We start from the raw sequence: 21,621 nt of genomic DNA on the forward strand, positions 1-21,621 counted from the left end.
GGGGAAGGGTTTGGAATCTAACAGCAGGAATGCAGAGTGGTGGCGACTCTGTGGAAGTCGCAGGCCTTTCTTTTTTCTCTCTCGCCTGACCGTCCCTTGGGGAGGCCACTGGGTGCAAGGCGCGCTTTCACTGCTACAGACCTCCGAGATCGGCCTCGCTCGTCCTGGGCTCCAGCGCCCTCACCTGGTGGCCGTGGCACGTCCCGGCGGCGGCTCTCGGTTTTGGGTCTGCGGCTCCCCCAGCGGCCGCCAGAGCCCGCCCGGGTCCGGCCCCGCAGGCCGCCCACCTCGGTGAGTGGGAGGACCGCTGCCCTGAGACGGGGGTGGGAAGGGCGGGGGGGACGGGATGAGTGCGGGCGCCGGGGGCTCGGGGTGGGGAGGAGCCAGCCCCGGAAGGCGGCTATAAAAAGCGGCGGCTCAGGCTGGCAGCTCCGAGCTAGCTAGTAAGCCAGTGAGCGCGCGGAGTCGAGCTAAGAGCGCCCGCTGCGCAGAGTGGCAGTGGTCTGGTGCCGGGGGCGCACCGTGCCGAGTGAGGCCCGGATCGGCACTTCACTTCCCGCGAGCTCTCGTCCCGTTTACTCACGCTCAGGGGCTCGACGCGTGGGATCAGATACCAGACTCCGGGATGCTGCACTCCAGGTCCCCGAGGCGTGGCACTGTCTCGGTCATCAGCCGTAGGTAAGAGAACTGCGGAGGTAAGAGGACCGGTACTGGGGCGCGAGGGCGCATGGATTTAGCCTTGCAGGAGCGAGGACAGTCGGATTCCCGCGCCTCCCCTCGGTTTAGGGAAAACGTTGCCCTTCGTCGGCCTGTTTGTCCAGCCTGTTCTCTGCTGTCTGCCTCTGCCTGTCTGTTTTCCTGCCTGCCCGTGTGTCTGTCTGTCTGCCTGCTCGTCTGTCTGTCTATGTGTATGTTGGCATACGCCCCCGTCACCGTCCTTCGTGGACGTTTCTGAGATCTTTACATGTGGCAGGTGTTGGGGACACCAACGTCCAGGAACGCATTCGACGGGAGGCTTTGCTTAGGTTGTCCTCCTGTGAATGGCACTAGATGCTCACACAAACGACTGTCCCACTGAAAAGCGATGGCCCCGAAGCAGGTCTCGGAAGGAGCCCAGTCAGTGAACAAGCTTATCCTGTGGCTAGTGGTCGCGAGCCTCACAAGTCTGCACCTTGTCGCTTCCGCTCTGGCAAGGTCTCCTGGGTTCCCTCTGCCGTCCCAGCGATGCGCTGGCACGGGGCGAGCGGTGATGATCTGATGTTAGACGACCTCGGTGGTCCCTGCTGATATTTAAGCAAACACTAAGACTGGCAGCGCTGCAGGGAATGTTTGTTGGCCCTTGGCAACGGACGTCATCGGCGAGAAGGGTCGCGCAAGATTGGCAGAAAAACCAAGGTCTCAGCAGGTCGCAAGCCGGAGTCGTGCACGGTTCTCCAGTTCGCCGCTCTGGGAACGAGGTCCGGGGAGATTTCGGAATGGACCCGGGAGAATGCGTGTGTTCTTGACGAGACGGGCGGTGCACCCGTGTTCCCCAAGAGTTGGATATTCCACCTGCGCCAGGTCTGAGGTTCTCAGTCCTACTCCGAGCAGCCAACTCTGCCCACAGGTAAGAACTCCCTTTTAAAGTCAAGCTTTGATGTGAGAGCCACGGCCTGGCTGAAGCCCTGTTCAGGAGACCGTGAGCCAGGGAGTCGTCTCCATGTCAGCGGTCTGGAGAGGGACCCCAGGCGCGCCCGCGGGCGGGGTACAGGCGACTCTGCGTGCCCAGGCGCGGCACCACCATGGACAGCTCCCAGCTACTTCCGCCACTCGGGGCCCGTGGCCGTAAGTCTGGAGCAGTCAGGCGCCTCCTTCACCAACTCAGGTGTTGAGACAATGGGAAGGTAGAAAGGGAGTAAAAGACCTGTGGACCTAGGTGTTCTTTTTGGAGGCACTAACCACTCAGGAGGGAGCCTACCCTGCCGGGGGCTGGGCTTTTCTTCCAGCTTGCTTCTGAGTCTGTGTAACCTCTTAATGTCACTTTAGTCTTATGTGGCACCATGGTGATCCCTCAGAGGCGTGACAGGTGCGCAGCCTTTGTTATACGATCCAGGCGGTGAGATAAAAGTACCTGCAATTAGCTTTAGAACTAAACTGCTTTCAGTGTAGGGCATAAGGCCATTTTTTCTTAAACAATTTAATAACTATGGTAATGAATCAGTACTTTAGTTTCACAGTCTATGACAGAATGGAGAAGAAACCACATAAGACAAAATTTCAAGGAAGTGTCTAAGAGGGTGTGCAAAACGAGCTGTCCTCTTTTTGATCCTAACAGTGTCCCCTAAAGGACTCTGGAGGCAGCTTCCGAGGCTCTGCTTAGCCCAGGAGATGATGGTTCAGACTGATTACTTGGGAACTGGGTGAGGGTTTGTTTCCTTCTTCTAGTAAGAAATACTGAATGGGCTTTTCTTGTCAGGACCACCTATACCAGTGGCTCTCCGCCTTCCTAATGCTGTGACCCTTTGATACAGTTACTCATGTTGTGGTGACCCCCAGCCCATAAAACTAGTTTCATTGCTACTTCATAACTGTAATTTTTCTAATGTATTGCAAATATCTGTCTTTTCTGATGGGGGTTGTGACTTATGGGATGAGAACCACTGACCCATACCAAAACACAGAAGAGTGTGTGTTCCTTTATTTTAAAAATTACAAGAAATCAGAAGGTCATTTCTGCTTGTGATGGAAGCATGTGTATAATAAATAATAAAAACAAGAGGGGGGAAGGAGGAGAGAGAGCAAAATCTGTGACTTTGGGAAATTCAACTAAATGTCATGAGTCAGTGAGGGCAAGGTGAATCTATCAGTGACTAGGGAAATTACTGGTATAGAGCAAAGTATTTAAGTTCGGTGCTGAGCAGAGAGCACACGTAAAGTGGTCCTGGTTACATGTGCATTTCAAAATGCTCTGCATTTGTCTGAGCTGTGTTTAGCCACCCAGTAGCCTCTTTCTTAACTCCACAACTGGATGGGAGTGACTCCATTGCCATTTTATTGTCATATTTGACTCCTCATTGACGGAACAGAAAGATACATTGAAGGATTTTTATTGTTTCTGCACCTGTCCCATTTGGAGGAAATAGTTTTTTTTTTTTTTTTTAAAAAAAGAAAGTAATTTTCACCTCATCATTCCAGTCCTTTGACCTCACACGATCTGCTACAGGGCCTCACTCTTTTGCTGAGGCCTGGCACCCTTGGGGTACAGGTAGAGAGGGTCTTCAAGACCTTGTTTCTAGATAAAGTTCTGGTTGGCTGCAGAGGAAAGACATTGACCTTATCAGACTAGAGTGGTCCCACCATACACTCTCTTACACGCTTGAGTTTTTCTCGGACATGACAACCTGGCCAAGATACTTTGCTCACAGTATTTTGGTCCTCACTGGATTTGGAGGTCTCCCTAAGTTTCTCGTTTTGGGGTTCTATCTGGTAGAAACCACTAGCATATGACACGCCACAGAGATTTGGGCAATGGAGCTACAAGTATTGTTGTTAGGTCTCTCCCCCCAACCCCCTGTGTGCATGCACCTGTACCTATTCCTACCAGTTTCCCATTCTAGTGTGCTCAGAATTTCCTTCGTCCCCTCTCTCAATAGATCAGAAGGACGCTTTGTTTCCTCCACTTGAAAGGAAAATGGAGCTCATGAGCAGCCTACTGATGCTGGGAGTCTCTCTCTGACTTTCATCCACTGATGATGTGACTACAAAAGAAGGTTCTGGGTCCCCACCTCACCCTGAAGTTTGGGCTGTCTTCTGGTCACGGCAGAGTCCTGTCTCCAGTGTCCCTGTAGCTTCCAGGTAAGAAAATGACTGAATCATAGGACACTCCAGGGGAGCAAGGCCAACGAGGGGAGGAAGAAAAGAGCTCATCGTTGGTTCTGTAGCATTCTGTCTGTGGCGGCTGTGTCTGAGTCTTTGGGACAGACGGATCAGATGGCAAAGGTGACATTTTGTGAGAAAGTAAGGGCAACTCTAGTTACTCTTGTTGGCTCCTTTGAAGCCTGCGGCATGAGTGACCCCCTTTAGTCCCGTGCAGTGCTGGCAGACCAGCAGCATCACGTAGATCAAGTGCACATCCCCCCCCCAAGACTCCCTAACTGCGACCATCTGAATGACATGTATCTTTGCATGTGGTGGCAAATACACAGATGTTTGATCTTATCAGAGAGATGTGGCAGCTGACTTTTCTGGTTTTCATCACTACGAAGGCAGCTCCAGTTTCCTCGGAACGGGATCTTGCCCGCTTGACTCTGGAGTTGGCAGCAGCTGGGCGAGGGTACGGGGGAAATTCTCAGGGCCATGTGTTTCTTTCTGTTGTCAGTTACTCCGCCTGATCGTCACCTCCCCCCAAGTCTTACACGTAGGAACTGTGCAGATTTGGATAGGATGGTGGCTGTCATGGTGACTTTTATCAGTCTCCTCCACACCTTGCTGTCTAATCACTCCCTTGGGGCCACCCTGGCCTCTCTGGCAGGTTCTGCAGGTTTCCCTTTATCTTCCGTCTGCCCTGGTGCCAGGCTTTGTTCTAGCCTAGGTCTCTGGCACAGAGGCTGCTTGCTGAGAAATGTCATCAAATATACATTACACTGCTCCTCAGGTCCCTTGGTGCCAGGAAACACACTTTCCCACCCAGAGGAGCTCCTTCCTGCCCCTGTTTTTTTCCAGGGCCTGTCCCTGGACTCTGCTTGGCTCCTCTAAGTTCTGCTTGGCTCCAGGAAGCTAATATGCCTTTTCTTCCCAGCCCTGCAAGGGAGGGGTCCTTGGAAACCTAGGCAGGCTTTCCCTGCAAAAGCGCCGGCTTTGAGCGAGTATCTCTCTCTCCACCCTAGACTCTCTCTAGGCTCCTTGCCTAGGGAACTCACGAGGCATTCATAAGGCATTTGCTTTGAATCTTCTGCAAGGGCAGTGAGACCACAAGGTTTACTCGCAACCGTATAGTGCTCGAAACACAACTGCATTGGAAAGAGCTGTGCATTTTCCCTCTGTCTGCTGAGGAAGTTAGCTATTGGGTATTTTCTATTACAGGGAAGCCATGAGCAGAGCTGGTGGCTTTGCCATACAGAGTGTCGATGGCAGACTGCTGTATATCCTCTTGCTAGGGACAGGAAGTCTGAAGGCTTCTTCAGTGGCCTACCACAAGCTGTCCAGCCTTGAGCTGAGTGCTTCGTTCTCTTGGCCCGAGTCTCTGCAGCTGTAGGGTATGGTGCTGAAGATATTATAGTGAACATGAAGGCAGAACTCAGACTTCCCTTGATGTGGTTGTACTTCTCAGGAAAGATAATGGGGACTGGAGCATCCTTGGAGACAGGATGGAAGGTGATTGCTTGCCATTCTGCTCCCAGCCTGGGCAGGCTCTCAGATCTTGGGCAGGGTCCTTGGCTCTTCCAACCTCCTGCTTTCTTACCTTCTTACATTAGGGGAGCTTCCTGAGCTCGAACATGCACATAAGCTACAGCAAGGCTTGAGAGAGCACAACTCTGCCTTGGCAATTGAGGAGTGGACTTGGGAGGTCTGCATTTCTAACAAGCTCGGGGAGGGGGTGCTTTTGGTTCTGAAATTACCCTTGACTTTCTGTAACTCCGACTAACTCATTTTGGTGTTGTTGAAGTCAATGCCTGATGTCCAAGTAGATGGAGCCAAGCTGGCCCATGACCTTCTAATGACCTTATAAAGACCCTTCAAATTCCCAGAGATAATTATGGTCATTCCTAAGCTGTCTTATCAGCAGACTAAATATCTTGAACCCCTTTTCCATGTCATAATAAATTTCCCCAAAACTCTCTGGACCCAGCTACTTTTAAGTGCGAGATTATTGTGTAAATGGCAATTTATCTTTGCCTGGCAGGAGCATTTGAATGCAATTTTGGTGGCATTAAGAGATCATTTGAGGAATTTCATCTAACCCTGGTCCCAGACAGTGAGAATGCATGTTTACATTTAAATAACTTTCCTGGACTCTAAAAGATTACATTGTTATAAAAAAGTAAAAAACGAAGTTTTAAAGTCCAATTGTCTTCCTCAGTCCCCCATCCTTGTAGCATTCCTGCAAGGGTGGTGTGGCCACGATGACAGATGCATTTCGGGTGCCGGAGATGCAGGTGTGTTCCTGCTGCCTGTCATCCACCACCACACTTGGAAGCTGGAAGTAGAGAAGGCTGTGATCATCTCTGTGGTGAGCCTTGAATTAGTTTCTGGGAAGGTAGATTTGCAGACAGGGTCCAAGATCTCTCTAAGAGTTAACAGTCTACAGGGAAGACAGACCTCCAAGTCAGGAGGGGGACCAGGATAGATGACTCACAATGTGGAGGTCAGGACTAACTGGGGGACCAGAGGAGCCATTGACTCAGCTGGAGCTGGAGCCAGGAAGCTTCATGGAAGTCTGGAAGGGTTAATGGACATTTTTAACTTAGGTGATAATGGGATTCTGAGAGGGGGGAGCTTTAAAACACTCCCCACAGAGAGAATGGCGCAGAGAAAGATCCAGAGGGCCAACAGTGCTAAATGGCTCCCTTCCTGCAACTCTCTGGTGTGTATGTGACTCGGGACACAGGCTCGCTGATGTGCCCAGACTTTGGGCTACATCATGGAGAAGCCTGCCAAACAGTGGTAGGTAGGTCTTGGGGTCTTTTGTCTGCTGCACTACGGGTTATAAAGAGGACTTTAACTATAAAATTTATTCCTCTCAAATATGACTAAATCCCATCCACAAACCAGATTTTAAAAAGTCTCTACGGCTAGGAGGGGAGCAGTATTTGTGCCGAGGCCCACAAGAGCTTCCCAAGATCCTTCTGGGTTCCCAGGCACACAGCTGAAAAGCCTTTGTCCCGGCCTCTTCTTGTTTTGCTCCAGGCAGCCATATTAGTGGAGTTATCTTAAGTTTCAGTACAGTCTATCTTGCTGCATCTTTCAAATATTTCAATGTCTTGCTGTTTTTTTTTAATGGTGTGTGTATGTGCGTGTCATCTATTTCCAAAGGAATAAGACCAGAGTTCTTTTGCACGTTTTAACCTAAAGAATACAGAGGATAAGGGTTGCTATTGGCAAAGGCTCTCTGACAGAAAACTCCAGTTGAACGCACCATGGGAGGAAGCGATACAGCTGTGAACTATCTGCAAAAATAGGCTGTTTATTTTCAAACCTGTCAATCAGCCTTAAACCTCTTAGACTTTCATCTGTTATAAAAGCCGGTAGTGAAAAAAAGAATTATTTCCTGGATGTAAAATGTTAACACATTCTACTGAGCACCTTGGATCTCTTTTCCTTAATGCAAGATAGCTCAGTTTGAATGCAAAGTGTTTTTGAAGGAGGAGGTCCTAGAAGGGGGGGGGTAAGACTGATAGGTTGGCATGGGAGAGTTTGGCTAGCAAGGTAGTTCAAGTGTGGTTCTTGTGAGCCCCCTGTAAAACTCTCTCCTAAGGAGGAAACTGATACCCTGAGTGGAACACCATTTCAATAGATGGGCAGCCATCACTGATGAGTGGTCCCAGTCATTTAAAGGGGACCTGGAAAGCCCCTTCTGGGGCTGGTCCCAGCTCTTCCAGCATAACCATATACATTATTTAAGATGACAAAAGCAAGTCTTGCTTAGTCCAGAGAACTTAGAAATCACCCAGTCTTCAGAAGAACCTACTGGGTATATGAGAAGCCCTGGCAGAGGCATGCAGCATGCTGGCACACGGGATCTCCAGGGATAGGCATCTGTGGTTGCCTGGAGTTCCTTCTGTCTATTGGGCAGTTTAGGGAAGGCTGGAGAAAAAGGGTGATCAGTGACTCTCCTCTCTGGAGGAGCATCTGGCCTTCACAGCAGCCAGAACCCTGTATGTAGACTGGCTCCCAGAGCATGGAGTCTTAGCCTTTCCCACCTTCCTAGGCTTTTCCTTGGGCTATGCTCAGAGTAGTTCCTGCATTGCCCTGGTGTCTTGACAGAGGTGACCACAGACCCTGGTTCTCTCAGCCACATGGAACTGTCTGGGAGACTAGCGGGTGGCAAGTTTGAGTCATCCTTGACGCGGGTGTAGAGGCCACTGCTTGGTTATAAGTAGACTCCACCTCTCCCCTCCATGTTCCTGAGGGGCCATGCTACCTGCAGATGGGATCTGAGGACACACCTGTGTGGCACTTCTGTTCAGCTTTTAGCTCAAGGCATGACTTGCCTGCCTTCTTTATCAAAAAATGTTTGTGTGTATGTGCATGTATTTGTATGTGCATACCTGTAGAGGCCAGAGGTCAATATCTCAATTGTTCTCTATCTACCTGTTTTGAGAAAACGCCTCTCGCTGAACCTGGTGATTCAACTGTCAGTTGGTCAGTGAACTTTAGAGATCCTCTTGTCCCTGCCACCTCAGAGCTGGGATTATAAACATATGCCACTGTCTCTGGAGATCAAATCCAGCTCCCCATGCTTATGGAGCAATCGCTTTACCAGGTGAGCCATCTCCATGCCCTTTTGCCTGCCTCCTGCAGAAGACACCTGTCACACTGTCTGGTGGGACACTTGTTCCTGCCCTCTCTGTGTGGTGGGACACAGCTGTTCTTCCTCTAACGAGCAGTAGAGATGATCAGCCCTCGTAGGAGTGCCGAGAGAGCAAGCTTGAGCTGGGGGAAAAATGTTTTTAAACAAGCCAGTGGTTTGTGACTAGCGCATTTCGAAGCTGGATTGCAGGCACTGAGTAATTTGCGCGTGTGCTCATTTTCCAGAGGATTGGGTTCAAAAAAGCCTCAGACACCACCGCTAAGTACTTTTCCTTTCCTTCCCTTGAAGAATCATGTCGGTTTCGGAGGAATTTAATCCATACGTTTCAGATCCATTTCCATGTTACTCAGCAAAATGTTGCATTTCTCCGCCGTTGCTCAACCCCGCGTGAGGTCACACATTCCTCTTCGCCCTGACTCATGCTTGCTCTTCACAGCTGAGTGACTCCACAGTCACTCATTGCACACTGGGAAGCGTATGAACCGGAGGCAAAGGGGGAAAACGAGCCATTATACTGAGTCTATTTTCTTTTTTCTCTTTTTAAACTGATTCTATTTTCACTTAGTATTTTGTTCCTGGGTTCTATCATGGGTGTTTTGGCTGTATTTTTAAATGTTGAATTGCAGTATCATTTATATATTAAGGACTGAGCTTTCTGTCCCTCCTCACGTTTTGTTTGTCTGGGTTTTTGTTTGTTCGGGAGATGTTCTCTATATTTTATACCTAGCATGAGTATTTTATTTGCCTCACCCTCGGTCATGGTGGCTCAAGCAAGCCTCTGGGATGCTAAGGGCACTTGTGACTCTTTGGGGATGTGAGACTCTTTGGAACTGGGGCACGAGAGGCACTTGACTCAGGAACTGAAGTTATCCATTTCCTCTTCCCTTGCTTACCTATGTTTCTGGTTAAGGAAGAAACAAGTGGCCTGCGGGAGGCCCTTCAGCAGATTTCATGGTACCGCAATGCCGCTGTGTGGGTGACTTCTTCCCCTACCCCTTCTCTAGGACTGCGTGCATCCCAGGCTGGCTGAAAGCTTACTATGTAGCTGAGGATAACCTTGAATTGTTGATTCTCCTGCTTCTACCTGCCAAGTACTGGAAATACAGGTGTATGCCATCAGGCCCAGTGTACATGGTACTGGGGATGGAATCCAAGGTCCTGAGCATGCTGGGTAAACTTTCCACTGATTGAGCTACATCCTCAGCCCATATCCCAGGACTCTGTAAAGGCCCCGATGCCACCCAACAGATTCCTTTGTTCTGTTCTAGGTAGTGGGAGCAAAAGCAGTCAGATACTTGGTTTTCTTCTTACCAAAATGGCTTGGCAAAAGCACAAAGGCCTGGCCATATCGTTGGTATGTAAAAGCATCATCACTCCCAACAGCTCGATGATGCTGCTGACCACGTAATTGCGGGTTGGATGTGTGCTGAGGCTTCTCAGGTGGCCGAGGAAGAGTTTACATCTGATTCAGATTTTAAAATCATAGGGCAGGATTGGTACAAATGGCAGCGTATCAACATCTGGAATTTTCTGAGAATGTCTGTGGAATGAAGCATTTTTTTTTTCCTTTAAACATACCCATCTACTGTTGCTTTAAATAAGATGCTATTTCTGGCATAAAAACAGAGGTGATGCTTCTTTCAAATCTTGCTCTACAAGCATAAACCCGAGCCTATGCTTTGTGGAGGTTGCCTGAGGACACTGGGATCTGGGGACAGAAAGGGGAGGCATAATTTGAACTGTGTCTGTGCTCCTTTCACAGTTGACTGGCGATCATTCTGGAGAATGTGGTTCCTTTTAGCTGGAGATGACTTCTCTCATCACCGAGAGTGCAATCAATGGTCCTTGCCTTATTCAGAAACAATCTCCACCTGGCACAGAGTAGAGACCTGTGTACAATTTTTGCCAGTGACTAGCGTGGAGTAGGAACATACATAGTTCTTGTTAGGTCTCACAGGCTGTCCAAATATCTAGAAATGAGCTCAAATCTGGACTCCAGGAGGATTTTTGGTGGCTAGAAAAAAGTCAGCATTCCTCAGGAACTTCTTAAGCCATGTAGTTCTCAGATGCCAAAAGGAGTCATTTCCCTGACCTCTGGCAGAAGGGGGCATATTGCTCCATGGTTCTATATCTGTGATTGGTATATCAAAGTCCCCCATACCAGCCTCCTGGCTCTTCCCTCCCTCAGCTACTCACCCTTCTTACAACCTGCTATTTCCTACTACTTCTTCTTCTTCCTCCTCTTTTTCTCTCTCTCTCTCCCTCTCCTCCCTCCCTCCTCTCCCTTCCTTTCTCTCTCCTCCCCCTCCCTCTCTCTCTACTCTATTCTCTCCTGCTATCTCATTGTCTCTACTATTCTCTCTCTCTCTCTCTCTCTCTCTCTCTCTCTCTCTCTCTCTCTCTCTCTCTCTTTCTCTCTCCTGTTTCCCCAGCCCTAATCATGTCCACTCTGCCGAACATGCTCATTATTTCATTTCTTTGTCTCTCTAATATTTACAATAAAAACCCTAACCATATCGTGGAGCAGTCATATCACATTGGCAGGTTTTTTTTTCTGCACCCCACCTCCTACTCCCTTTCCTTTTTCCTTTGAAACAGTGTCTCGCTAAGTTACCAGCCTGGTCTTCAACTAACCCCACAACCCTAGCAAACCTTCAACTTTCCATTCTCCTGCCTCAGCTTCCTGAGTAGTTGGGATTTCAGGCCTGGGCCATCAGAGTTGGCGATGCTAATTCTTCTATATTTTGCCCAGGGAGTGGGGCAAAGGTAGTGACTACTGGTCACCTTCTGAGAGGTCTGTGCTCCTGTGGCCCTGGGGTGATTCCTACCATTTAAATTACTATCTGGGGTTTATTGAGCATTTGCAAAGTTTAGGTCCACATGAAACACTTTGTACACACCACCTCAATTTATCTACATGACAACCATGACAGACCTTTGCCCCATTTTGCACTTGGAGGGGGCCCAGTAAGGTGGCATGATTTAGTCAAGATCACCCAGTTTGAAGGGGTAGAGCTGAAACCTTGGATCCAGGCCTCATGACCTATAAAAGGCCATGCTCTTAATAATGACTGCTGTGGCTTGATTCTTGCGTTTTGGCAGAACGTGTTTAGGGGGAATGTTATCCTTGTCGATAGGGCAAGTTGAAAGGAATTCCAACCCCAAGGCAGTCACTGTTAAAGTGTGGATCTTTTCTGACCCCCGGAGATTAAGGATAGCATCATTGTCTCTCCACAATGGAGCCGCTCACAGCTTAGCTGGAGAGATAGACAGACAGCCGTCTTCCAATCTGGGCTGTAAGAGGGTGTGAACAAAGCAATATGGAGTGTCACTGTGGAGAGCACAAACAGCTCCCTAGGGAAGGCTTCTCGGAGACTGCAGACCTCCTGAAGGATGCAATCAACTTCTAAAGCAGAGTGCAGTGTGCTGGCCAGAGAGGGTTAGCAAGAGCCTTGGCCAAGGGCACAGGAGCTAGGAAATGGATATTTGGAGGTCTGTGAGTCTCTTGGGACTGGAGATGAGACCCCAAGGGAGGAGCAGGGGAAGATCACCCCTAAAATCTGAGTCTTGTAAGCCTAAGCCTTTAACCCCAGTGGCTCTGAATGGAGAAGCCAGTGGTCAGGAGGCAGCCATTAGCTCCTGGGGAAGGTGGCTTAGGCAAAGATGGTGGTAGTCCTGGCAGCCAGTGCATTCCAAAATCCCCATGGAGAGGCTAACTTTTCCAGGGCTGAGCAGACTCACAGACCTGAGGGAAAGTGATGCTGTCAGGCTTACTCGTGGCCACCAGAGCCATGGGAAGCGGTTCATAGGGGTCTCTGCATGGGAAGCATCTGGGAGTCTTAGTGCTGACTCCCTGGGACGTGGGGTCCGTTGCCATGCAGAAGAGTCTCAAGGCTTTGAGGTAACAACATTTATCTCAACTGCCTATCTCAACAATAACCCCCTATAATGTTTGAGCAGTCCTGGATTTCTGTGTAAGGAATCAGGACAGGGGCAGCATATTCTGTAGCCTCCGATGATGTTTAAAGTTTTTCCTGATTCTCCAAACTTCTTGGGATGCTTGGTTTCTACAGGATGTCTTTTCAACCAAAACATATCTTCTGCTTACTTGACTTAAGCTGACTAATTTAGCAGGACAATGGAGTTGGTTCGTAATATTCCAGAGGCTACTGGGAGACGACTGTCCAAAGCCGCACGGTCCCATGGAAGTCCTGTGGGAGCCTTAGACAAGGTTAGAGTATTCTAGCCATCCTGTGAACATGAAAAGGGTGGGCAAAACTCATTTTTTAAAAATTTATTATGTGTATCGTGTTCTGGGTACCAGATCTCATTATAGATGGATGTGAGCCATCATGTGGTTGCTGGGAATTGAACTCAGGACCTCCGGAACAGCAGTCAGTTCTCTTAACCTCTGAGCCATCTCTTCAGCCCCCAAAACTCATTTTTGTGGGACTGGGGAGATGGTTCAGCCAGTAAAGTACTTGATAAGCATGAGGACCTGAGCTCAGAGTTCCTGCATCCATGTCAATGCTAGATGAGTGTGATGGCCCACCTGTAATCCCAGCCATCACTTGGAAAGCAGAAATAAAGGATCCCCAGAGCAAACTGAATAGCTAGACTGAGTTGGAAAACTCTGGCTTCAAGCAAGAGAACTTTTCTCAATATTTATAAGCTAGAGAGTGGTTGACCGATACCCATCATCAACTTCTGGCTTCCATGTGTGTGTGCGCGCATGTATACACACACACACACACAATCACACACATATATAAACACATAATACACATGCATATAAAAAGCTCATTAATTTTCACAATATACTTTCTCATAGTCTAATGCCTTCAAAATATTGCAACTTCAACAACCATTCATAGAGAGTAGTCAGTCTAAAAATACTGAAATATAGTGTGTGTCTTTTTATAACAAGTCTTCAAAATTAGTGTGTGTTTCACTTCGGGCACATCTCGGGCATCTTACCTGGTCTTCTGTGTCTGCCATCTTCCAGCTGTGTGTGGACAGTATGGTCCAGAGGGGGACAGCAGGGAGAAGCAGTGCACAGCATACATGCAGACGCTTCTAACTGTGGTCGGTGATCTGAATCAAGGGTGCGAGGTCTCAGGAGGGACAACAGGGACTCCGGCTACAGGTGTCTGGCTGGTAGAGACTGAAGTATGAGTAGGGGAAAGGTTCTTTTTATTTTAAGAAAATCCCTCCGGTAACTCTCAGAAGATTCATATGAGTGGGGGTGGTGTTGATAGACCATGGTTAGCAAGAAAAGAGGCTAGGAGGCTGGGGTCAGTGCAGGGCTATAGAGGCTGGGAGTGGGAAAAAGAGTGTGGACGGATCTGAGTGGAGTTCAGGGGACACAACGAACATCACTGGGCAGTGGATTGGACATGGGCTGGTGGAGAAGGAGGAGGTCCTGGAAACTCCAGTGTGGAAGTACATTGGGAAGACTAGAGAAGGTTTGGGTTAGACACGTGTATGCTAGGTCACTGGTTAATCAAGCAGAGAACCCTGAAAATCCAACAACGTTATCCATTGCTCGAAAACAAAATCACTTTCTTTAAAATACTGTGGAATTTTAGGTAGCCCTCAGTAAGAATGTTATAAAATTACTTTTGATCTATTTTGCAATTTGTTGTTGTTGTTATTATTATTCACAAAACTAAGCAAGTGAGCAGAGATTTGGGTCATCTTTTTTGTTGGTCACTCTCAGAATGGTCGAGTGAGCTGTTGTGAGATCCAGGGCCGCTAGTGTCTGCCCTCCGTGCTACCATTTTTATCCCAGAGTGCTCCAGTGGAGACGGCCAGGAAAGGAATGAGCAGACTATGGAATTCTGGGTGAAAAACCTCTTATCACAGGACTCTTGGTGGGTGCTTTGTGTCCCAATCTAGGGGTGTGATAAGCCACCTGCGCATCTATTGGTCTGACCTGTTTACTGAAGGATCTATATGGGGTTAAGAGCTCTCTGAGTCCCTGCCAGGGAGCTTGATAAAACCATGAGCTACCACGTTTGCTTAGGCCCTTTCTTCTAAAGGCATTTATTAATCAGCTGAGCACCAGAGACAGAGGGCACAAACCAGATGACCGCCTCTTCTAACCCTGAGGTAGCGGTGGAAGCAGGTGGGGTGCGATCACGTGAGAATAATATATTCTCACACAGAGGGCAGGAAAAGGGCTGGGAAGGGTGCCTTCATTCTTGAGGAAGCTGAAGCTTATTTGAACATTAGCAGTAAGAATTTATCTGTTGATCAGGGATGGGCATTCTGGGCAAAGAGAGATCAGAGAGCCTGGTGTAGTGAAGGAGCCACAAGCTCCTAGGGGTTCGAGATTTTTCAGGCCTGCAAGAGAATGTGACCTCACTAACGTAGGTGCAGTGTCAAAATGTTTCCAGCTTTTAAATGTAGAAAGAAAATGCCCAGGTGTGTATGTGGTCATTCATTCATTCCCTCGGAAAGTCATTCATTCATCTCCTTGTTTATCCATCCATTCATCATACTAACATTTAGGGGTATCTTCTGGTACTATACTGAATCAATCTGATTTAAAAGTTTCTGGAGAAAGAAGCGATGACTGAAAACTAGGGAAGATATGTGATTAAATGTTTTAAAAGAATATGCATGTTGCCTATGCATGCACATTTAACAGGCTCGTACAATATAAATAACACCACCACATAGCTAGATGTAAGTCCTAGTTTGCTTTCTATTGCTGTGGTAAAACACCATGACCATGAGCAACTTGAGGAGGAGAGGATTTATTTCATCTTACAACTCTTAGTCACAGCCTCTCAATGAGGGAAGTCCTGGCAGGAACTTGAGGCAGGAGGAACTTGAGGCAGAGACTCTGCAGAGGTCATGCATTAATGTTGCTTACTGGCTTGCTCCTCTTGGCTTTCTCAGCCTAGTTTCTTATGCAACCCAGGGCCACCTGCCAAAGGGTGGCACCATTCCCTGTTGGCTGGGTTCTCCCCCATCAATCTTTAGTCAAGAAAATGTCCTATGGTTTTGTTTATAGGAAGTTTGGTGGAGGCATTTTTTCAATTAAGGTTCCTTTTCCCAAATATGTTTAGGTTTGTGTCAAGTTCACAAACTAACCAGCACAATTTATCAATCGGAAATTACGGGGGCGGGGGTGGGTGGGAATCTAGCTCTACCACCCGAGAGCCATGGCTGGAGTTTTGATGAATAATTTTCCGAGGTTATTAGGCGATTTTATAATGCACTTATGCAACTTTAACTTGCACGTACATAGTTTTAAGTTTTTGTCTCAACTTTAAAAATCATCAATTTAATTGCTCTTTTAAGGACTTCTAATTCCTTGCTAAGTCCTTCATTATTAATGCATTTAGGGGGAGCTATGCTGCATTCCCCTTAGTTTTGATATAGTCACCTAGGAAAAATTCCTAGAAATGGAATGGGGTCAAAGTTTTTGGCTCTTTGTGATTCTTCTTTTAAGGCACCTCCAAATATTCAAATTTACACCTTCACTGCTTATAATAGGTCCAGGTGCACCAACAGCACATCTTATTAAAGTTAAAAATTCATTTTAGCGGGTGAAAAACCATAGCGATATTTATTTATTGTTTGCAAACACATAATTATAATTATTTACTACTGGTAAGGTTGAAATAATTTTCGAGTCAAGCACTCTTCTTATATGCTTACTTATGCGGTATTCATATTTTTTCTTATAATGGCCACAATGCCTATAAATTTGTAAAGTTCTCTCTTCTATTTTTCACTTTAAAAATATGGCATGTGAAATATTTTCATGCAGCCAAACCTATCAGTTAGTTGCGTCTTGATCTCTTTTACCAAGGAAAGTTCTAGAGCTCCCTGCTGATTCGTGAGTTGATTTTTAAGCTCTTTGACCTGTCTGGAATTCGTTTCAGTTCACGTTGCAAGAAGATACGCTAACTCCATTATCCTTTCAATTTACTAACCTGTTAGGCCAGCACAATTCTATCAAACAATCTTTCCTTTATCCATTGACTAGTGCTGCCTGGAAGAGTATATTTGATCCGGTTACCAGCACAGAGATAACAGGAATGCGATAAAGGCAGCTCTGTCGGAATTCAGGCAGACACTTGATCTGATCATCTGGGCCAACTCCAGTAGCTCCCTCTCAGCAAACCAAGCCTGGATACGTCTGGGAGTGAAGGCTGGGGCCAGCCTGCAGGGATTCTGCTTGCAGGGTTAGCCAAGAGAGGATTAGACTGGTGCGCTGGGGTGCTGGCTGCCTGGTGCTGGAACTGTGAAGTCCTTCAGCAGAGTTGGCTGGCTCGCCCTTCCCTAGGTGTCTCATCAACGTTCAGCAGAGGCCACACACGGCCCTTTCACCTTTGCCCCAGACTCTACGAACCTCTAAGCATCATTGGTGGACTCTCGGGAGATGGGAGTTTATGCTGGATTTAATTCGCAAATGGTGAAAGAGGCAGGGGGAAATCACTCACTGTTCTCTGGGTTCTCTGAGTGTCTTTCTCTTTCCAGTGTTTGAGGTGTGGTGTGTGATATAGAAAGACATTGTCTCAAAAATCACTGCCTCCAACTCCACCCGCCCCCAAATCCTGGAAAACAGGCTTACATCTCTTCTTATTTTGAGATTTGTTCCTTGTCTTCTCATCTTATGCCGGGACACCTTCCTCATTCTGTTCTTGAGGGGTCTATGCGAATCACAGTTTCAAAAACTTTTTTTGGCCGAGCGGTGGTGGCGCACGCCTTTAATCCCAGCACTTGGGAGGCAGAGGCAGGCAGATCTCTGAGTTCGAGACCAGCCTGGTCTACAAGAGCTAGTTCCAGAACAGGCTCCAAAACCACAGAGAAACCCTGTCTTGAAAAAAAAAAAAAAACTTTTTTTTTTTTTATCAGAGTTAGAGAGAAAATTTGCATAGTAGTTGACATCCCCACTGTGTCGGGACATGTTTGAGATATTCCAATCCTCAGCACAGGGCCAAATGCATCGACTTCGCTCCTTTTGATACCTTGCCAATGATCTGTGATAAACTGAGGCTATTGAGTCAGCGGTCTAGGTACCAATGGGGAAACATCTCGCGGCTGGGTACTAGCCTTCTTTCTAATGTCTGGTCCAGGTAGGCTCCCCTTCCAGTTTAGATTCTAGGGACACACTGGGGCTCTTCATGGGCCTTTGGACATAATGCTGTTTTCTTGCCATTTTTGCCCTGCTATATGTGCTGTTTTCTCTAACCAGCCATTCAACAGCCCATTGTTCTTTCCTCCTGGTCCTCTCTAGGCACATCCTCTCCTCTATGAGGCATTCCCAACACTTCTCAAAGTATACGATTACTGTGGAACAAAGCACACCCTGGGGTCAATGGTTTAAATAACCATCCTATCGTCAGCCTGGCCAGCTGGTTTCACTGATGGAGACAGGGTTTTCAATTCCTAGTGAGCTCTTAGGTCTACATTATTTGGCAGACAGTTTGGAGTTGGTTGGTCTAGGACAGCCTCACCTACGTGTCTGGCCTTAGAGTCAGCTGTCTACAGAGGGGAAAAGGGTGGTGGTACCGTATGCCTGTCATTATCAACAGATAAAAGTCTGAATTTGTCCCCATGGTGACTGATAAAGTTCTGGGAGGTAGAAACAGGCTGCATTGTCTCCTTGAGGTACCTCTCAGCTTAATGCTACATTTCTCTCTTCCTCTCTTGGTTTAGAGGAAAACTCTCTCCCACAGACTCAGACCTTTGAACACTGTGTCTCCAGCTGGTGGCTCTGTTTGGGAGATTTGGGAGGAGCAGTCTTGGTAAAGGAAGCATCACAGGAAGAGGCCTTGGAGAGTTTAAAGCCTGGCTATACTTTGAGTTCACTCTCTACCTCATGTTTGAAGATGTGAGTTCTCAGCTTCCCTTTCCAGCTGCCCTGCCTGCCCACCAGGATGGAACCATAAACCAAAATACTCTTTCTTCCACAAGTTACTTTTTTAAATCAAGGCAACAAAAAGTAACTAATACAGTCTCCTTCAGTCTTACCTTCCCTTTTAGCTGAAACAAAGTCAGTTCCCATAAAGAAGAAATTTAGATTCTGCCTCTTGTTGGGAGAAACCGCAGAATTGTATTAGAAAATAGATGGATCTGGAGAGAGGCAGGAAGGTAGGAGAAGGGGCGGCATCCTGAAGGTAACCCCCTGCCCCACTGTTGACACAATCACTCTCACATTAGGGCACTGGGTATAATGACATGTCCCATTGCGTTGTTATCTGCCCAAGCCCTAATTCTGCCAACATGGCCTCGAGTTCATTTCTGACGACGTCTAGCTGCCAGCTCATCTCCTTGGGATAATTGTGACAAGTGGGGCAGCAAGGCAGGATGGAAGCAGGGGAGGTTGCATGCCCCGCATCTCAGTCGCAGATCCTGAAACCTGATTTAACCTGTTGGTGGTTACAGGGCAAAGCTAGAGAACGGAGAAAACCCAGTGGCCACTTCACCATTCTCGGTGGCCTGACTCTGACTCCAGACAGACACACCAACCTCGCCAGAAGGCAGCTTCTGCTCGGAGCCACTGCGTCAGCAGCATGGCTCCCAGGAGCCTGCCCACACACCGGATGTTGACAGGGGCACAGTTCCAGCGCCAGCACCATCTCATAGTTGGTTTCATCATTTTAAAATAATGACCGTGGGGTGTGGGCTAGCTAGAATAGTGATGGAACTTCCCGGTGACTCTTTAAAAGACTGAAATAAACCGTTCTGGTTTGGTACATGTTCTGGGAGCTTCCTTGCAGGTCCACATGTCTGTCCTGGGATGGAATCAAGATGACTTCAGATTTCAAGGCAGAGGTCGTGTGTTCTAGTCCTGGCCCTAGTTGGTGTGGGAGTTGGTACAGTTACGGACAGCCTGATTCCCCTAGTTTTTGTGTGTACGGTGGTGGTAACAAGTCTTGTTTTGGTGGAGAAATGAGAAAAACGAATTGGCGCCTTCTCTCAGAGCCCCTGTTCCATCACTTCGGCCTGTGGTGATAAAGTATGGGGTGGCTCAGACGAAACTGGCTTTCTGTAATTCTGGAAGCCTGAGGTCAGGATGGCAGCATCGGGGGCTCGGATGAGGACCTTCTCTGGCTTGTATTTCTCATATGGTAGAAGAAAGAGTCTATTTCCCAGGGTCTTTGTGTAAAGGTGTTAATCCCTTTTATGAGGGCTGCACACACATGGCCTAGTTACCGCCCATAGGAGGTGGTGGTAAAAACTCAGCTTGAAGGTTAGGATCTCAGCACATGTCTTGGAGGGACCTAAGCATTCCGTCTAGGATGTATTGCTGGGGTTTATGATACAAACAGGCCTGAGCTAGCATCAGTGAGAGATGACATTCCTGTTAAATAGGGACCAGTTGTAGTCACAACCTCTTTGGTCACTGATAGGTAAAGGACCCAATGCCTAGAAAATGCTGCTGCTGGATCCAGCCCTTGCTAGAGTTGAAGCAAAGGCCACTACTTGAGTGGGTTGTTCATTCCAACATGGTAGCTATGATTTTGACTGGGCCTGGCTGGGAGGAAGAGAGCAGCAGAGGGGCTCCTGGCTGCTCTCCCTAGGGCAGGAGTATCCCAAGGAAGGAGCTGATCTGTGCTCGCACCTCTGCAGAGGCACTGGGACAGGAATGAGTCACTTGGGACGTGCATGGGGTGCAGACCTTCTGCAGAATGGCTTCCCGGCACCGCTGTTCTCTGCTGATTCCTTCCAGGGATCAAAGTAAGAGTCCCCAGTGCGATTGTAACTGTTCCTCTCTCCTCCGGCGGTCTGCATTCTCAGGTAGTGGCCAGAAACAGGTTTCACCGTCTCTTCTGAGTGTAAGGAGATGTGGTGTACAATCTTGGGACTCTCTTGAGCTCCAAATCCACAGGTCTTCTCTCTGCCTCTGCCTCATGTTTCTGTTGTGGATAAATTACATCTTTGAGTCTCAAAGATCCTATCTGGAATTCGGTGAATATCAGAAGTTCTCTCTCTCTCTCTCTCTCTCTCTCTCTCTCTCTCTCTCTCTCTCTCACAGAATTTGCTTTTATTGCATTGTGTTAGCTGTGTGTTAGGGTAGGATGCATGTATAGTGGTCAGAAAAGGACTTTGTGGAGTCAATCACACATGCTCCAGGGATTGGGCTCAGGTTGTCAGGATTGCACACCAACTCAGCTTCACCCACTAAGCTGTCTCCATCTCCCAAGATCTCCTTTCGGCTCTAAGAACATTCGGATCTCCTTGTCTTGCGCCTTGCTGAAGGAGTCAGTGTCTTTTCAGGACCATCGCCTTAACTGATGGTTCTGCTCAGCTGGGGAATGTGTTAAACTGTATCTCCCTGTGTGTCTTCCCCTGGTCTGTAACTGATGGTTCTGCTCAGCTGGGGAATGTGTTAAACTGTATCTCCCTGTGTGTCTTCCCCTGGTCTGTAACTGATGGTTCTGCTCAGCTGGGGAATGTGTTAAACTGTATCTCCCTGTGTGTCTTCCCCTGGTCTGTAACTGATGGTTCTGCTCAGCTGGGGAATGTGTTAAACTGTATCTCCCTGTGTGTCTTCCCCTGGTCTGTAACTGATGGTTCTGCTCAGCTGGGGAATGGGGAATGTGTTAAACTGTGTCTCCCTGTGTGGAAGATGTAACTGTGGTTCTCCTGGAATAGTCCTGCAGCAGGGGTCAGGAGTCTAGTGTTTTTAGCCTCAACACCAAGGGCCTGTGTGAGCTGCGACAGGTGGCTCTCTGAGCCTGTCCCCAAACTGTGAAAGAACAACGTGAGCTATATGATTTCTAGGCTCCTTCCAGCTCCGAGGAGACCAGGTTTCTTCACTGATTTTTTCTAACTATCCCAAGGCCAATTTCCAGGCAGGACCAGGCTTGCTTGAAACACATCTTTCCCAATAGATTCCAGGTTGGTTTTTTTTTTTCTTCCCCCACTTCAGGTGAACATTAAAAACCTGGGGAAAGATTCTGGTGTCAGAGTAGATGCTTCCCTTTAATGATGAAGCCCAAGATCCTTCTCTCCACTGGATAACAAACGGGCACAGTACCCGAACTAGTACCCTAACCCAGGGACAAGCAAAAGGAACAGGTTGGCTGTTGGCTTCCATCGTTGTTGGGAGAATTTCAATGCCTCTCTGACTTAGGAGGAAACAA

General features: G+C 48.0%; 1 protein-coding gene and 1 long non-coding RNA gene across 2 annotated transcripts in view; both read left to right on the plus strand.

Moving 5' to 3' along the window:
- Positions 1-202: 202 nt before the first annotated feature.
- Positions 203-21,621, plus strand: part of Cemip (cell migration inducing hyaluronidase 1) — a 143,932-nt gene continuing 122,513 nt past the window's right edge. Inside the window, exons 1-2 of the mRNA XM_057756206.1 lie at positions 203-291; positions 590-678. Coding sequence (XP_057612189.1) covers positions 626-678 — 53 coding nt within the window. The 5' untranslated portion in view covers positions 203-291; positions 590-625. The remainder of the gene's footprint in view (positions 292-589; positions 679-21,621) is intronic.
- LOC130865261 (uncharacterized) overlaps positions 1,020-21,621 on the plus strand; it is a 76,248-nt gene continuing 55,646 nt past the window's right edge. Inside the window, exons 1-2 of the long non-coding RNA XR_009056090.1 lie at positions 1,020-1,606; positions 3,633-3,834. This is a non-coding gene — a long non-coding RNA (uncharacterized LOC130865261). The remainder of the gene's footprint in view (positions 1,607-3,632; positions 3,835-21,621) is intronic.

Source organism: Chionomys nivalis, chromosome 23, assembly GCF_950005125.1.
Source record: "Chionomys nivalis chromosome 23, mChiNiv1.1, whole genome shotgun sequence".
NCBI lineage: Eukaryota > Metazoa > Chordata > Mammalia > Rodentia > Cricetidae > Chionomys > Chionomys nivalis.